This window comes from Bubalus bubalis, chromosome 2, assembly GCF_019923935.1.
Source record: "Bubalus bubalis isolate 160015118507 breed Murrah chromosome 2, NDDB_SH_1, whole genome shotgun sequence".
Lineage (NCBI taxonomy): Eukaryota > Metazoa > Chordata > Mammalia > Artiodactyla > Bovidae > Bubalus > Bubalus bubalis.
In genome coordinates, this window is record NC_059158.1 from 39,244,126 (window position 1) to 39,263,026 (window position 18,901).

General features: G+C 39.5%; 1 protein-coding gene and 1 pseudogene across 1 annotated transcript in view; both read right to left on the minus strand.

The window, feature by feature from the left end:
- Window positions 1–18,901, minus strand: part of DNAH8 (dynein axonemal heavy chain 8) — a 332,077-nt gene that overhangs the window by 288,025 nt on the left and 25,151 nt on the right. The window contains exons 9-11 of the mRNA XM_044930509.2: window positions 15,860–15,967; window positions 13,705–13,806; window positions 4,672–4,818 (exon numbers count right to left, since the gene is read on the minus strand). Of these exons, the coding sequence (XP_044786444.2) occupies window positions 4,672–4,818; window positions 13,705–13,806; window positions 15,860–15,967 (357 nt within the window). The remainder of the gene's footprint in view (window positions 1–4,671; window positions 4,819–13,704; window positions 13,807–15,859; window positions 15,968–18,901) is intronic.
- Window positions 10,052–12,079, minus strand: LOC102402344 (annotated as a pseudogene).

An 18,901-nucleotide genomic window follows, 5' to 3' on the forward strand; every position in this document is an offset into this window, starting at 1 on the left:
ACAAGGAGTTAGTGTTTAATGGAGACAGAGTTTGAGTTTAGGAAGGTGAAAAATGTGGGAGACAGATGATGATAAGAGCTGTAGAGCAATGTAAATATACTTAGGGCAACTGAACTGTATAAATAAATATGGTTAAAATCGTATGTTTTATATTATGTGACTTTCAGCACAATAAAAGAAAACTTTTTTAAATAGAACCCTGGGCAATCCTCATTATGAACGTTACTTCAGAAACAGTTGGCTCCATCTCAACATACCAACACTACCTACCTCACCCAAAGAAAAAGTCTTTCATGTCCACAGGCTCTCAGCTCCTCAGTCTTCATCAGTGATTCTTCATCTTGATTCTTGCTCTGGAGAACAATACTCAAAGCTTCCCACACCTTCTCTTCTCCCCCACAAATGTTCAGGGTGAGAAGAAAAGGAAACTAAATACAGAGCTCTGGGAAACACCAATATTCACCAAAAGTTACATGGCAGGAAGAAGAAGAAACAAAGGCTATATCATACACACTTAATCTCAGTTCTTTAGGCCAGACTAACATACAATATACCATCAAGTCTCCACCTACCAAAAGGTAACTTTCAGGCACCCTAAGCTGACACACTAGAATTTTCCTCACTTATTCCTTAAAGATTCCCAACATCTCTGCCCAACTCTGAGGTCTTGGCTCTCCAACTCCAAGCTCAATTCTGTCTGTCCTTTGACTTTGGCAGTTGGTCATCCAGACATCTGAATCTCAGCTTTCCCTAACAGGATCTGGCTTAGTTTGCCCTTCTGTCTCTCCTTGACCGCTATTTAAGAGCTCACAGGGCAGGTCCAACAGTGGTCCCTGCTATGCCCCACTCAGCAGGGGAAGTCCACCAAGGCAGCTCAGTAACCACCTCTCAGTTCAATTCAATCACTTAGTCATGTCTGACTCTTTGTGACCCCATGGACTGCAGCACACCAGGCTTCCCTGTCCATCACCAACTCTCAGAGCTTACTCAAACTCATGTCCATCAAGTTGGTGATGCCATCCAGCCATCTCATCCTCTGTTGTCCCCTTCTCCTCCCACCTTCAGTCTCGCCCAACATCAGGGTCTTTTCCAATGAGTCAGTTCTTCACATCAGGTGGCCAAAGTATTGCAGTTTCAGCTTCAGCATCAGATCGTCCAGTGAATATTCAGGACTGATTTTCTTCAGGATGGACTGGTTGGATCTCCTTGTAGTCCAAAGGACGCTCAAGAGTCTTCTCCAACACCACAGCTCAAAAGCATCAATTCTTCGGTGCTCAGCTTTCTTTATAGTCCAACTCTCACATCTATACATGACTACTGGAAAAACCATAGCTTTGACTAGACAGACCTTTGTTGGCAAAGTAATGTCTCTGCTTTTTAATATGCTGTCTAGGTTGGTTAGAGCTTTTCTTCCAAAGAGTAAGCTCCTTTTAATTTCATGGCTGCTGTCACCATCTGCAGTGATTTTGGAGCCCCCCAAAATAAAGTCCCTCACTGTTTCCATTGCTTCCCCATTTGCCATGAAGTGATGGACCGGATGCCATGATCTTAGTTTTCTGAATGTTGAGTTTTAAGCCAACTTTTTCATTCATCTGTTTCACTTTCATCAAGAGGCTCTTTAGTCCTTCTCCTCTTTCTTCCATAAGGGTGTTGTCATCTGTATATCTGAGGTTATTGATAATTCTCCTGGTAATCTTGATTCCAGCTTGTGCTGCATCCAGCCTGCATTTCACATGATATACTCTGCATATAAGTTAAATAAGTAGGGTGACAATATACAGCCTTAACATACTCCTTCCCCAATTTGGAATCAGTCTGTTGTTCCATGTCCAATTTTAACTGTGGCTTCTTGACCTGCATTCAGATTTCTCAGGAGGCAGGTCAGGTGGTCTGGTATTCCCATCTCTTTAAAAATTTTTACAATTTCTTGTGATCCACACAGTCAAAGGCTTTGGTGTAGATAATAAAGCAGAAATAGATGTTTTCCTGGAACTCTCTCACTTTTTTGATGATTCAACAGATGTTGGAACCACCTCTACAGGATTCTGGCCACATTTCAGGGTAACTATCATGCCCCATCTTCGAGAATCTGGAAACCAATATCCACCAATTACACCTGGGAGGGAGGCCAGCCAGCCAAAGGATTCTTAGCACAGGAGAGCTGGAATGACATAACAGCCAGCATGCACTTCAAGTAAGGGCCCTGGAGAGTGCTGCATTGGCTCTGACTGTTGCGCCTCTGTGGCATGAAGCTGCACCCTTAAGACTGTAGGCAGGCTTCTCTAGAGGCAGGACGGAGGTGAGTAGCTGAAGCAGCTAGCCATTATCACCTACTCCCGCTAGCATCAGGAATGCTTGGGCTGCTACTTTACAGATGGATCCCCAGCACTAGACCTACCACCAAAGATCTTTATTGCAAACGGGTTAACCAGTAAGGTCCAGCCCTGAAGCCCTACCAAGCCTAAAACTGCACCCAAGTTGGCGAGGGTCCCTGCTCCTGGAAAAATTAAGAGTAACTAGGAATCACCTCCAGGTGTACATTCTAATGGTTTCAGACATATTAAACATCTCTGTGGAACAGGTTCTGACGATGGGACTTATTTATTCATTTGACCCATGCCGATACAATTCCAATTAGACATTTGTCCTCAGGAAATTCCCACTGTTCACAAAACAGTCTCATACAACTTTTCCTAGATGCATCACCAAAAGCACAAGCCACAAAACAAACACTTGATAAATCAGACTTGATGAAAATTTAAAACTTCATGCTTCAAAGAACACAATCAAGAAAATAAAAAGATAGCCCACAGCAAGAAAAAATACTTGAAAATCATATCTGATAAGAGACTTAAATCCAGAATACATAAATAATGCTTATAAACTCAACTATAAAAATACAAATAACTAAATTTAAAATGTGCAAAGAATCGGAACAGAAATTTCTCCAAAGAAGAAATATGAATGGACAATAAGCTCATGAAAAGATGCTCAACACCATTAGTCATCGAGTCATCAGGGAAATGCAAATCAAAACCACAATATGATATCACTTCACATCCACTACAATGGCTAAATTCAAAAGGACAGATAATAACAAGCATTACAATGATGTAGAGAAACTGGAACCCTCATACATTTCTTATGAGAATATAAAACGATGCAAGTACTTTGGAAAACAGTTTGGTACTTCCTCAAAAAATTAAACATGGAGTTATTATATGACCCAACAATTCCACTCCTATGCATAAACTCAAGAGAAATAACAACTCAAAAACACACACAGAAAATAGCAGCATTACTCGTAATAGCCAAAAATGGAAAAACCCAAATGTCCATCACTAATGAATGGACAAATAAAATATAGTATACCCATGTGAGAGGAGGGTATGGCAGCCCACTCCAGTATTCTGGCCTGGAGAATCCCCATAGACAGAGGAGCCTGGTGGGCTACAGTCCATGAGGTTGCAAAGAGTCAGACACGACTGAGCGACTAAGCACACATACCCATATGATGGAATATTATTCTGTAATAAAGAGGAATGCTACAATACAGATGAGGCTTGAAAATATCATTCTAAATTAAAGGAGCCAGTCACCAAAGAGCACATATTATATGACTCCATTTATATGGAATGCCCAGAATAGGCAAATCTATAGAAACAGAAAGTAGATTAGCAGTTGCTTAGGGTTGGGTAGAGGGGAGAAAGGAATATCATTGCTAATGGGCATAGGGTTGTCTTTTAGTGGGAATGAAATGTAAAATTAGATGGTGGTGATGGTTGCACAATCCTGTGAGTATATTAGAAAATATTGACTTGTACACTTTAAATGAATAAATTATGTGGTATGTGAATTACATCACAATAAAGATGCTAGAGAAATAAACAAAAACAGAACCAATAGAAGTATGTAGGAAGGACCCAACTCAGTAACCTGGCTCTGTTCAGCACCCATACTTTCCCATCCTGGCATATCTGAGAAATGCCCTTCAACTTGCGTAATGCCCCCACCATTGTCCCAAAAATGATGAGCAGGTCCCTAACTACTCCCAAGAGCTAGGGAGCTTGCAGAATGGTGGGGGCATGGGGAGGATGGTACCTAGATGGTATCTCTGTAGGCTTTCCAAAGGCTGACTGCAAGAAGACTCTGGGATGGGCTGCCCTATAACCCCTGGCAAAACCTCACTTCTCTCCAGCCAGTCCTAAACAATGAATGCATCCAAGGTGCAGAAGTTTCTAATCCACATCTGCCCAGCAAAGACAGCACACACATAATGTCTATGTTAGACCATACATGCTGCCCTAGAAAGATAAGGTACCCACACATCCAGATATGAAACAACTACCCGTTTCTGCCAGGTACTGCACACATGTCATCTCACACCTGTTCTCAGCTGCTATGATGCCTAAGAGCAGAGACTTGAGTTCAAGCTCCATATGTGAAGACAGAGTTGAGGTCTCAAGAGAAGAGAAAGTCTACAACAGCTTTTGTGTGACTGGCAGAAGACAGAAACTAGGAATGAAAAAATAAGTTATAATAAAATGCAGCAATCTATGAGTAACATTGGATGAGTCAGATCAATAGTGAGATAAGAGATCTCAACAATGCTACATGAAGTATGAAATACCTGGAACACTATGGTTGGCAGTGAAAACTGTGGCTGCTTACCTTCTCCAGTCTTTTGCAGAAAGCTTCAAATTTTCCAAATATGTACATTTCTGAAACCTCAAAAGATTTTTCCCCTGAGGACTCTAAAATCTGTTTCCTTGTTTTATGAAAAGATGCCTGATATTCCTTGAATAGAAAAATGCAGTCCTATGAGAGATTTAAAATGGGGTGATATATAGTGAGCCTTTTGTTCATAAGTGAAAAATTCAAAACTTCTATCCTCACACAGAACTGATCACAGCAGCCCCTCAACAGGGCTGTTGCTGCTAACATTAAAAATTCAAGTTCTCTGCCCACATATAGAAAGGTCTGTGAAAAATCAATATATTTTTTTCTATTTTACAAAATATTCTCATTTTCTTTTTTTAATTTTATTTTTTAACTTTACAATATTGTATTGGTTTTGCCATATATCAACATGAATCCGCCACAGGTATACACGTGTTCCCCATCCTGAACCCTCCTCCCTCCTCCCTCCCTGTACCATCCCTCTGGGTCATCCCAGTGCACCAGCCCCAAGCATCCAGTATCGTGCATCAAACCTGGATTGGCGACTCATTTCATACATGATATTATACATGTTTCAATGCCCTTCTCTCATCTTCTTTATTCTCATTATTTCCCCTTAACTCTTATCCTTATCAAAGTATGACACATACTATTTGTTGTCAGATTTTCATGGCTAATTAGAACTTCCAGGTAAAAAATGATGTATCAATTCTGTTATCAATTATCTATTCAGTTGGCACCTTTTAATCAGCATTATTCACATACAGGTATAAAAAACATTAAGGTTGTGTAGTGCTAATTTATTATTCAACTGTCATTTCTCCACAAGGAGAGCATAGTCTTTGATGGATGCATTACTGAAATCCTAATATTTGACTAGATGGGGAAACAGTGGCTGACTTTATTTTGGGGGGCTCCAAAATCACTGGAGATGGTGATTGCAGCCATGAAATTAAAAGATACTTACTGCTTAGAAGGAAAGTTATGACCGAACTAGACTGCATATTGAAAAGCAGAGACATTACTTTGTCAACAAAGGTCTGTCTAGTCAAGGCTATGGTTTTCCAGTAGTCATGTACGGATGTGAAAGTTGGACTATAAAGAAAGCTGAGCACTGAAGAATTGATGTTTTTGAACTGTGGTGTTGGAGAAGACTCTTGAGGGTCCCTTAGACTGCAAGGAGGTCCAACCAGTCCATCCTAAAAGAGATCAGTCCTAGGTGTTCATTGGAAGGACTGACGTTGAAGCTGAAACTCTAATATTTTGGCCCCCTGATGTGAAGAGCTGACTCGTTTGAAAAGCCCCTGATGCTGGGAAAGATTGAGGGCAGGAGGAGAAGGGGACGACAGAGGATGAGATGGTTGGACTGCATCACCAACTCAATGGACATGGGTTTGGGTGGACTCCGGCAGTTGGTGATGGACAGGGAGGCCTGGCGTGCTGCGGTTTATGGGGTCGCAAAGAGTCGGACACGACTGAGCAACTGAACTGGGATACCACTGGGCAGTTCAGCCAGGCAAAAAGAGAGGACAGTGTTACCAGTGTCCAGTAGGAACTCACTGTCATGTCAAGCGAACCAAACCATCTTTTAAAAAATGTTCAACTTTTTCAAAGCCACAAATGTCCAGTCAAATCTCTAATATACTGTCAGCTCCCTGGCTCTGACTCTTTCATCTCCCTCTTGAGTCTAGAAGGACCTACGTGATTGCATTGGGCCCACTTAGATCATCCAGGATAACCTCCCCACCCTTAATTCCTCCTACAATCTGAATTCCCCCTTGACATTTAATGTAACAAATTCCAGGGATTAGGATGAGGACATCTTTATTCTGTCTCCCTCAGCCACTAAATCAGAATTTCTATGAGTGAGACACAGTAATCCATATGTTCAACCAGTTTCTCAGGTGATTCCTATAAACATTCGGGTTTCTGTAACTAGTCACACACCTACTTCTAACTATAAGAGATAGTACCCCACCTCAATCTCTAAAACAAAATCTTACGCTCTTTAAGGTTACTGATAATTTTTCACTCGACTTCCTTGAGATGCTAGGAATACAGATAAGATCCTTATCCTCCTGGAATATGCCATCTAATAGAAATTACTTCATATTATTTCTTCTCTACTAACCAATTCCTTCATGTTGGACAGATAAGGTCCTGAATAATAATTCTTTCCATTGCTTCTTCAAACCCATTTGAAAATTATTCCCCAAAACTATACAGTAGAAGTTTCCTGAAAAGATTTCAAATGTGATAGAAATTGGGTTAAACTAGAATTCAGAAAACCAAACTTTCATTTCTAATTCAGTAAGTAAATAGCTAGTGACCTGAAGGAAATGAAAAGAATTATAAGAATAAATTGATAAGTTCTATGTCAAGAGTTCTGGCTCCTGCTAATAGGTCAACTTGGAGGGAATGATCTCTGCCTCCCACTCCCAAAATTAACACTGGAGAAATTCTAGAGGGCAACATGGAATCCAAAAAATAACAACAACAACAGAAATGATTAAACTTCCAGGAAGACTATGGGTTGTTTTGAATCTGAGGATTGAGTGAGCAAGAATGATTAAGAAAACAATGGAAGAAGATAAGTAATACTGTTAATGAATAAGGGGACATAGTATATAATAAAGCAATAATAATATATTACAATATATTATTATAATTATATATAATAATATATTATCTTATCTAATAATAAGATAATATTATCAATATTATAACAATAATTTACAAATTTTAGAAAAGTTGAATAAATTCCTCAAAAATATAAACTTACCAAACTGACTCAAGAATAAATGAAATAAAAGTCAAAAAATTAGTTTTTAAAAAAATGAAACTATGTATTTTTTTAAATATATGCTAGGGACTAATATCTAGAATATGTAAAGAACTCTTATAACTCAACAAAAGCAGAACAACTCAGTTCAAAAGTGAGTAAAGGATTTGAAAGCTATTTCTCCAAGGAAAATATACAAATTGCCAATATGTATTTGAAAATATGCTCAACTATTACTAGACATTAGGGAAATGCAAATCAAAACACAATGGGATAACATTTCACAGGCATTAGGATGCTATTATCAAAAAAGAAAAAGAAAAAATAACAAGCACTGGTGTGGATGTGGAGAAATTGGAACTCTCATGTATTGCTGGTGAGAACGTAAAATGGAACAGCAGCTATAGAAAACAGCCTAATGGTTGTGCAAATAGTTAAATATATAATTGCATATGATCCAGCAATTCCATTTTTAGGTATATACTCAAAATAAAGAGACTCAAAGAGATCATTACACAACAGTGATCATATCAGCATTATTCACAATAGTCAGAAAGTGGTAACAACCCAAATGTCTATCAAAAGATGAATCGATAAACAAAATGTGGTATATCCACACAATGGAATAATACTCAGCCATTAAAAGAAAATGAAATTCTAATACATGCCACAATATGAACTTTGAAAACATGTTATGTTAAAAAAAAGAGACCAGCACTGAAGGACAAATACTGCCTGATTCTACCTATATAAAACACCTAGAATAGACAAATACATGGAGACAGAAAGCAGAACAGAGATGACCAGGGGCTTGGAGACAGGGAATAAGTTGCTGTTTAATTGATATAGAGTCTCAGTCTGTGGGGATGAAAACATTCCAGAAATTGATAGTGGTAATGGTTATACAATATTGTGAATGTGCTTAATGCCACTGAACCACAAATTTTAAAACAGTTAAAATGGTAAATTTTACATTGTGTACATTTTATCACAATTTAAAAAATTTTAATGATAAGAAAAGGAAATGCCACAAAAAACTCAAGCTCAATGAGTTACATGAGTTCTGTCCAGATATTTTTTTTGTATAGTACTTTCAGTTTTATAGTACTCAGCAGTAGCCACAGGACTGGAAAAGGTCAGTTTTTATTCCAATCCCAAAGAAAGGCAATGCCAAGGAATGCTCAAACTACCACACAATTGCACTCATCTCACACGCTAGCAAAGTAATGCTTAAAATTCTCCAAGCCAGGCTTCAACAGTATGTGAACTGTGAACTTGCAGATGTTCAAGCTGGATTTAGAAAAGGTAGAGGAACCAGAGATCAAATTGTCAACATCCGTTTAATCATCAAAAAAGCAAGAGAGTTCCAGAAAAACATCTACTTCTGCTTTATTGACTACACCAAAGCCTTTGACTGTGTGGATCACAATAAACTGAAAATTCTTAAAGAGATGGGAATACCAGACCACCTGACCCGTTTCCTGAGATATCTGTATGCAGGTCAAAAAGCAACAGTTAGGACTGGACATGGAACAACAGACTGGTTCCAAATTTGGAAAGGAGTATATCAAGGCTGTATATTGTCACCCTGCTTATTTAATTTATATGCAGAGTACATCACGTGAAACGCCAGGCTGGATGAAGCTCAAGCTGGAATCAAGATTGCCAGGAGAAATATCAATAACCTTAGATACACAGATGACACCACCCTTATGGCAGAAAGCGAAGAGGTACTAAAAAGCCTCTTGATGAAAGTGAAAGATGACAGTGAAAAAAGTTGGCTTAAAACTCAACATTTGGAAAACTAAGATCATGGCATCTGATCCCATCACTTCATGGGAAATAGATGGGGAAGCAATGGAAACAGTGAGAGACTTTATTTTCTTGGGCTCCAAAATCACTGCAGATTGTGACCGCAGTCATGAAATTAAAAGATGCTTGATCCTTGGTAGAAAAGCTCTGAACAACCTAGACAGCATATTGAAAGGCAGAGACATTACTTTGCCAACAAAGGTCTGTCTAGTCAAAGCTATGGTTTTTCCATTAGTCATGTATGGATGTAAGAGTTGGATTATAAAATAAGCTGAGTGCCGAAGAATTGATGCTTTTGAACTGTGGTGTTGGAGAAGACTCTTGAGAGTCCCTTGGACTGCAAGAAGATCAAACCAGTCCATCCTGAAGAAAATCAGTCCTGAATATTCATTGGAAGGACTGGTGCTGAAGTTGAAATTCTGATACTTTGGCCACCTGATGTGAAGAACTGACTCACTGGAAAAGACCCTGATGCTGGGAAAGATTGAAGGTGGGAGGATAAGGGGACGACAGAGGATGAGACGGTTGGATGGCACCACCGACTTGATGGACATGAGTTTGAGTAAGCTCCAAGAGTTGGTGATGGACAGGGAAGCCTGGAGTGCTGCAGTGCATGGGGTCAAAAAGAGTCGGGCATGACTGAATGACTGAACTCAACTCAACTCAACTTGCAGTTTAATTTTTTAAATGCACATACAACAGTCTGTCATTATGTCATTTCATGGCTCTATCTGAATTCAGCACTTGTTCTTAGCATCATTCTTTGCTTTCACCATCTTAGCAAGTTTCATATGTCATTTTGGTGGTCCTGTTTGTCACGACAGATACTGCTTCTGCTATTTTTCCCCATCTTTCAGGTGTATTTACTACCGAGTAAATACATTTTCAAAGCTTGTTCCAAAAGCTTCTGTTCTTCTGTTGTCAAGACGTGAAATCTGCACATGGATTTTCAAATTGTTTTGAAGGTGCTGACAGAACCTTCAGCACTTCAAGGTACTGACAATTTGAGGCTCCTCTCCATACAGTATGCCATCTTTTCGATGATGGCCAAGTTTTTAGAGACTCTTCTTTGCCAATGAAATCTTTGGTAGTTTTCTTGACTCCCAGAAGTAGAATACACATTCATGTAACTGGCAATAACTTCCCATCTTGACTTTGTCCCAGCAAGGAAGAGGCTCACAGATTTAACTAGCAATTGCAGATCAATTCTCTTCTGACCAATTTTTACTGCCATTTCCACCTGCAACAGTTGATGTCTCTGCATTCTTAGATACTTGGCACATACTCAACTTCCTTTCTCTTCTACTTTGCTCATTTTCTTCTATCTGTTTTGCCAGAGCAATCATTCCTATTTCTTTTGTAGGTGATGTGAGTTTTTCACTTGAGTACAGTAAGCTTGCAAGTTCAAGGGTATCGCCAAGTTTTTCCACTTCTTCCATTACTTTGTCTTCATCTCATCATCGGAAATGTGATTCCAGGTCTTCCATGAATTTTGCAGTTTTTGCTACCTTTCCCTTTTATTATGGAGATATAGTTGACAAATAACATTACATCAGGTGGTACTAGTGGTAAAGAACCCACCTGCCAATACAGGAGACATAAAGAGACACGGGTCCCAATCCCTGGGTTGGGAAGATCCCCTGGAGGAGGGCATGGCAACCCACTCCAGTATCCTTGCCTGGAGAATCCCATGGACAGAGGAGCCTGGTGGCCTGTGGTCCACAGGGTTGCAAAGAGTTGCACATGACTGAGCAACTTAGCATGCACACACAACATTATATTAGTTTCACGTGTAAAATATAATTATTTGATATTGCCTTTCCCTCTTAATGCCTTTTTTCCCCTGGATATCTTTCTTCTTCTTTGCCAGTAATGCATTTTGACAAACTTCCTTTTCTTTCTCCTTAGTTACCCAAACAGCTCCTAATTGAGCTCATCTCTATTTTCTTTAGCTTCTTTCTTCTTCATTTTTCCTTCTGTTTTTCTTCTTGCATCACAGTTATATGCATTAGCAACTGACCTTCCATTCATTTCTTCTTTTTCCTTTGTGCCCCTATTGCTCTGTTCTGCTTTTCAATCTCTCTCTTCTTATCATGACGTTCTGCTTTTTTTCCCCTTCATTTAAATAAGAAAACTCTTTCCAAGAATAAAAATTATACCAGCAGGAATAAAATGCCTCTACAAAAAGGATGAATGCATATCATTAGGTTTACATTTTCTTTTTTACCACCTGGAATACATTTCAAACACTTGGGAAAACATTTAGAAGAAAGTATCCGTTGCTTCACTTCTAGAAGGAACTGAGTTATCAAAAGCAAGAACTATATTCTTAGTTTCTCCTCTTTTCACTGAATCAGATGTTTCATAAGCTCTACTTATGCAAGTGCATTGTCATTACCTGCGTCTTTGGACGGCTCACCAGCTCTTTGGGTACTGTTTTAAAACCGCTGCTTCACATGCTGCTTTGGGCTGTCTCTGTCCAAAAACTGCATAATGATTCTGGTACTTCCAGTCTTTGGGTTTAAGTGTTTTCAGGACGGGAAACTACTCTAATTGCAATTCCTCATCTCCTGTTTCCTCTGACCCCTCTTCCTTGTCCTCTGGTTGAAAGGTCAGAGTGTGGTGAGGGCAGTGCTCAGGACCCACCCTGCGAGCACAGCGGTTCGCGTCCTAGGGCCGGGCATCGAGCGTCCTTTCTTGCTCTGCCTCCCAGTCTCAGCCTCCCGCCTTAACTCTACAGAGCCCAGGATCCAGCACATGAAGAAAGCAAACCACTTCCAGTTGGAGACTTCCTGGTATGGTCATTTCTTTCAGGCTTTCAAAATAACAGATTGCTTTGATTTTCTACAGACTCCTCCAGAGACTGGAAAACATGGGAGTACTTTCTTTCTCTCCTTCAGTCATATTCATTCTGAAAACTTAGTGCCAGAAACACTGACAAGGATACTGTGAGAAAAGAAAATTTACAGGCTATCTCTCTCATGAGTATAGTTGCAAAAGTGAATTTTAAGTGTAGCAAAGTGAATTTTAGAATGTCTTTAAAAAGATAATTACACCATAAGTTGAGTTTACCCTACAGAAAAGTGTAGCAAAGTGAATTTTAGAATGTCTTTAAAAAGATAATTACACCATAAGTTGAGTTTACCCTAGGGATATCAGAATAGTTTCATTCTAGATAACCTAAAAATGTCATCTAAGCTATACTCCAATACTTTGGTCACCTGATGTGAAGAGCTGACTCATTTGAAAAGACCCTGATGCTGGGAAAGATTCAAGGTGGGAAGAGAAGGGGACGACAGAGGATGAGATGGTTGGATGGTATCACTGACTCGATGGACATGTTTGAGCAAGCTCCGGGAGTTGGTGATGGACAGGGAGGCCTGGGGTGCTGCAGTCCTTGGGGTAGCAAAGAGTTGGACATGACTGAGCAACTGAACTGAACTGAACGGAACCGAAGCCACTCTCTCAGTCCGCCCACCCTCTTCCTCCCACACTGTGTCCACAAGTCTGTTCTGTCTGTGCCTCCATTGCTGCCCTGCAAATAGCTTCATCGGTACCATCTTTCTAGATTCCATACACATGTGTTAATATACAATATCCATCTTTCTCTTTCTAACTTACTTCACTCTGTACAATAGGCTCTAGGTTCATCCCCCTCTTTAGGACTGACTCAAATACACAAGGAGCTCAATCCAGTGCTCTATGACAACCTAGAGGTGTGGAATCGGTTGGGAGATGGGAAGGAGGTTCAAGAGGGAGGGGACATATGTATACCTGTGACCGACTGATGTTGATGTATGGCAGAAAACAGCACAATATTGTAAAGCAAATATCTTGCAATAAAAAATTTTTCAAAAATGTCATCTGTTAACAGATTAAGGAGAAAAATTTTATAACCTCCTCAATGAATAAGTGCATAAAAACTTTTTTCAAAACCCATTCATAACTTTTAATAATATCTCCTAGTAACCAAAATTAGAAGTAAAACTTCCTGGAATCTAATCAATGATGCACTAAAGCATCAAACCAAATGGGGAAATGTTAGAAGGATTTTCTTCCAAAAGAAGATCAGAATAAGATGCCAACTATCACAAGATCTACTTAAGGATGTATGACAGTCCCAGCCAATGAAAAAGGCAAGAAAATGAAATTTAACAGGGGATGGAATAAGAGGAGTGGTCAGAGCATATGTAAGAGTACACAAGAGGTGTTTGATACAGGCAGCCATGGAGAAGCTGAGGATTAAATGGTGCCCTAGCAGGAGCACTAAACATAAAGGGAAGTGGATAATTTTAATGAAGTTCTTTTTATTTGCTCATGCTACTCTGTACAATACTTTTTCAAAGCTAGCATACTTTATCAATGAAAAAAGTAAACAAAATTGAGCCAGATGGTAAAAGCTTTAAGAAAATAAAAATACTTGTACAAACCTGAATTTTCTTTAGTACCACTGGTGTTTCCTGATCCCATACGTGATTAGTTCCCCCATCAGTAATATATGCTTTACATGCTGTCACCATTTGGTTGGTTACCTAAAATAAATATAAGTCCAAAATAACTATATATAGAGAAAGAAATAAAACAAGTTTTTTTAAAACATGCTGCTGCTGCTGCTAAGTCGCTTCAGTCGTGTCCGACTCTGTGCAACCCCATAGATGGCAGCCCACCAGGCTCCCCCGTCCCTGGGATTCTCCAGGCAAGAACACTGGAGTGGGCTGCCATTTCCTTCTCCAATGCATGAAAGTGAAGAGTGAAAGTGAAGTCGCTCAGTCATGCCCGACTCTTAGCAACCCCATGGGCTGCAGCCTACCAGGCTCCACCATCCATGGGATTTTCCAGGCAAGAGTACTGGAGTGGGGTGCCATTGCCTTCTCCAATGTGAGGTGACCCTTAGCTGTAACCCTGAACACTGAATTTGGAGCAACTCGTACAGCAGGCAACAGTGCCATATGCTGAAAGGATGAACCGATAAGCAGACCACGGCCTCGAGAGCTGTGACCCAAGTAGCTACTGCACCCATAAGGGATCAGAGAGAAAGCTACTCCCACGCCCTTCCAACAGTAAGTTATGCCCCTTACTCACAGGAGACAGACAAAATAAACAAAACCCAGAGGCAAATCAGGAATCTCAAATACAAAGATGGGCAGACAACCAAGAATCATCAAGCAACTGAAGAAAACAGACATGGTGACAGAAACATTAAATTCAACAAAGAGAGAAAATACAGAAAAGATACGCGTAAAATCTTTTAAAATGGCTTTGTTAACTAAATTAGTTTATGAAAAAGATATGAGAGGATTTTTACACCATGAAAAGGAAACAACAAAAGAGCTTGGAAACTGAAATTTGCATTGACCAGTAATTGGGATATAAATGAAGAGGCAGTGAGTGAGCCAAAAGGTCAAAGGACAAAGATGGACCAAAAAGATAATAATTAAAAAATATAGAATTTAGATTCAAGAAAAGGGAATAAATTGTATAGGTGGATATAATAGGGAATAAAGACGAAAAGTTCCCCCAAATGAAGAGAGACGACAGTCTTTTTTAAGTAAAATAAACTCAGCAAGCAGAGAACAAAATAAATGTAAAAAGAGCATTACTTTGAAATTTTAGAAGTTCAAGAATAAAGGAAAAAATCCTAAAATCTTCCTATGAGAATAAAATAGGTTTCCTACAAAGGAAGAGCAGGAAGATACAACAACATAGAACACAATGGCATCTTCCAAGTTCCAGGAAAAAATTATATTGAACTTAAGAAACCCAAACTAACATTTGAGTGGTAGGACAAAATGAAGCAATTTTCAGACATGCAGGAACTCGAGGGGCTCACCACAGAAACCCCCTCTGGAAGAATTACTTAAGAATTTTTTTCAGCAAAAGAAATAATAAATCCAAGACAAAGGAAGATGTGGAAATCACAACACAGATCAAAGAACCTAGCAATACTTAGATTTCAGTCTGAACACCTGTTGACTCATAATGTTGAAAAAATAGCAACAACAACATGGAACTAGCAATCTCCATGTGGAACATGCAGCAAGGAGGAAGACAAGCAACTGGAAAAGTCTCCTAAGGTTCTTGCCACATTTGGGACATAGATAATGAATGATTAAACCTATCCTTTGATTTAAAAAACAAAGGTTGAAATGTGACTGTTATGTTCTGCTTGAATTATTTACAAGTAAATTCTATTCATGTGTTTCTTGGATACTTTTTTCAATTTATTTAAAACAATTAATCAAATGACACTACATGGTAAGATTTTACATAAACCACAGTGTGCATAGAAGTAGCTAAGAAGCATTAGTAACAATACACCCAACTTTTACCTCTTATGCAAAACTATTTGGAATAACTAAATTAGAAAATCATCAGATACATTTAAACAAGTCTTGGGCACTTACCTCTGACAAGCAGAAAAGTCCCCCTTCAATTAAGTACAACTGACTCCAGGCAACATCTTTCTCTTCTTGTCCACAAAGTATGAAAATCCAGAATTTCCCTTTTCCCTTCTCTGGCTCAAATGGAAAGCACTGCTAACTTTTTCACAGGGTTACATGTGTGGCTTCTTCCCTTGAAACTCACCTTAATAAACAATGAGGTCATTCTCTCAGAAGTATTATAGTACCTGGACACACTGTGAATCATTCTGATGGCATTTATCAAATTTTGTATCCCATGTGCCATGGAAACCTAAAATTGAAATATAGCAAGTGAATTCCACCATATGTTCATATTTTTAATAACCAGAAAGCTATAATATTCAAAACTCTAAACTTACATAAAATAGTGTAACATTTTACTAAATGCCAAGTGGTATCCTTGACAGGATACTGAAACAGAGACATCAGTTTTGACAAATGTGCCAAGGTAATGCAAGATGTTAACAGGAGAAATTAGGTGAAGAGAATTCTGTACTATCATTGCAACTTTTCTGTACATGTAAACTTCAGGTTTTATTTATGCAAATTTCCTGGCAGTTCAGTGGTTAAAGCTGGGTCCCGGGTTTAATCCCTGGTTAGCGAAGAGTCGGACACAACTGAACAACTTCACTTTCACTTTTCACTTTCATGCATTGGAGAAGGAAATGGCAACCCACTCCAGTGTTCTTGCCTGGAGAATCCCAGGGACGGGGGAGCCTGTTGGCCTGCCATCTATGGGGTCGCAGAGTCGGACATGACTGAAGCGACTTAGCAGCAGCAGCAGTAGCAGGGAACTAAGATGCTGCAAGCCATATGACATGGCCTAAAAAAAAAAAAAATTGTTTTTGTTTAAAGAAAAGATTTTGTAAGTGAAAGCTATTTAAGGATTAACAGCTCAAGTTGTTCTTTTTAAAGATGAAGAAACTGATATCTTGATGGGTAAAATGACTAATGTATGGTTAAAAAGCTGGTTATTGGTTATTCGACTCAATTCGCCTATCAGCAAGCCTAGGAAGTGCTGCTGCTGCTGCTAAGTCACTTCAGTCGTGTCCGACTCTGTGCGACCCCATAGACAGCAGCCCACCAGGCTTCCCCGTCCCTGGGATTCTCCAGGCAAGAACACTGGAGTGGGTTGCCATTTCCTTCTCCATAGGAAGTGCTACCAAGTTCTAACAGCACTGACAGAATTCCAAATATAAGGAAACTATCCTGGAGGAGGTCAAGGCAGCGTGGGAGAGATGCAAACAAACAACTGAAACAAGTAGAATGGCATGGATCAAACCACAGCAAGTGCATCTGAGATATCTAACTATTGGTAACATATATTGAAAGGTTACTATGCACCAGGCACTAAGCAAAGAGCTTCACATATTATCTAAATTTATGCTGACAATGACCCTTTAGGGCAGGTTTGATTTCATCACATCTAAAACATCACTGATGGTAAGACTGCACTGCTGCTTTAGGTGCTACTAAGAAAGGGGGAGAAAAAGCAAGAGAGTTCCAGAAAAACATCTATTTCTGCTTTATTGATTATACCAAAGCCTTTGACTGTGTGGATCACAACAAACTGTAGAAAATTCTTAAAGAGATGGGAATGCCAGACCACCTTACCTCACTCCTGAGAAATCTTCATGCGGGTCACAAGACAGCAGTTAGAACTGGACATGGATCAACAGAATGGATTCAAATCAGGAAAGGAGTATGTCAAGGCTGTATATTATCACCCTGGTTATTTAACTTATATGCAGATACATCATACAAAATGCCAGGCTTGATGAAGCACAAGCTGGAATCAAGATTGCTGGGGAAATATCAATAACCTCAGATACACAGATGACACCACCCTTACGGTAGAAAGCAAAGAAGAACTAAAGAGCCTCTTGATGAAAGTGAAAGAGGAGAGTGAAAAAGCTGGCTTAAAACTCAACATTCAGAAAATTAAGATGGTGGCATCTGGTCCCATCACTTCATGGCAAATAGATGGGGAAACAATGGAAACAGTGGCAGACTTTATTCTTTTGGGGTCCAAAATCACTGCAGATTGTGACTGCAGTCATGCAATTAAAAGACGCTCGCTCCTTGGAAGAAAAGCTATGACCAACCTAGACAGCATATTAAAAAGCAGAGACATTACTTTGCCAACAAAGGTCCATCTAGTCAAAGCTATGGCTTTTCCACTAGTCATGTATGGACCTGAGAGTTGGACCATAAAGAAAGCTGAGCACCGAAGAAATTATGCTTTTGAACTGTGGTGTTGGAGAAGACTCTTGAGAGTCCCTTGGACTGCAAGGAGTTCAAACCAGTCAATCTTAAAGGAAATCAGTCCTGAATATTCATTGGAAGGACTGAAAGTCCAATACGTTGGCCACCTGATGCAAAGAACTGACTCATTGGAAAAGACCCTGATGCTGGGAAAGATTGAAGGCGGAAGGAGACGGGGATGATAGAGGATGAGATGGTTCAATAGCAACACCAACTTGATGGACACAAGTTTGAGTAAGCTCCAGGAGTTGGTGATGGACAGGGAAGCCTAGTGTGCTGCAGTCCATGGGGTCACAAAGAGTTGGACACAACTGAGCGACTGGACTGAACTGAAGAAAGTGGGGTGGTATGCTCAAGACAGGGAGTCTAACTCCCACAAAAAAACTAAGCCACCAAACTATGCATGAAATTAACAAGCCATGAAGAAAGACAGGAGCAAAGCCTACGTGTCCCAATCCTGCTCTTTGGGAGGAGATGGAAAATAAACTCTTCTGAGATTTTTGTACCACAAGCTGGTGCTCACTCACTGCCATCTGAATTCACACCAACAGTACCCAAACTGAAACATACACTACCCTCCCAGGAAAGAACTAATAATCTCAGATGGTGTCATGTTCACAATGATTCATAAAACTTGACTGACTATTAAAATGTACTCTGAGTACATTAAATGTGAAATGTGAAAATGTGAAAAAAATGAGTCAGAATCTATAAAGTATTAACTATTCCCATTTTGCAAATGAGAAAACAGAAATGTGGAGAAGTACCTTGTCCAAGTCCCACAGCTGTAATATAAGCATAGCTATGTGCCTGAGATTTTGAGATCCTGTCTTTAACCTTGATACAAATCACTATGGAAGAACAGATAAGGTCAGTGGTATTCCTGACCTCCAGTAGTTTGCCTTTTAATTGCTAGGACAATTTAAAATATATAAAAAGA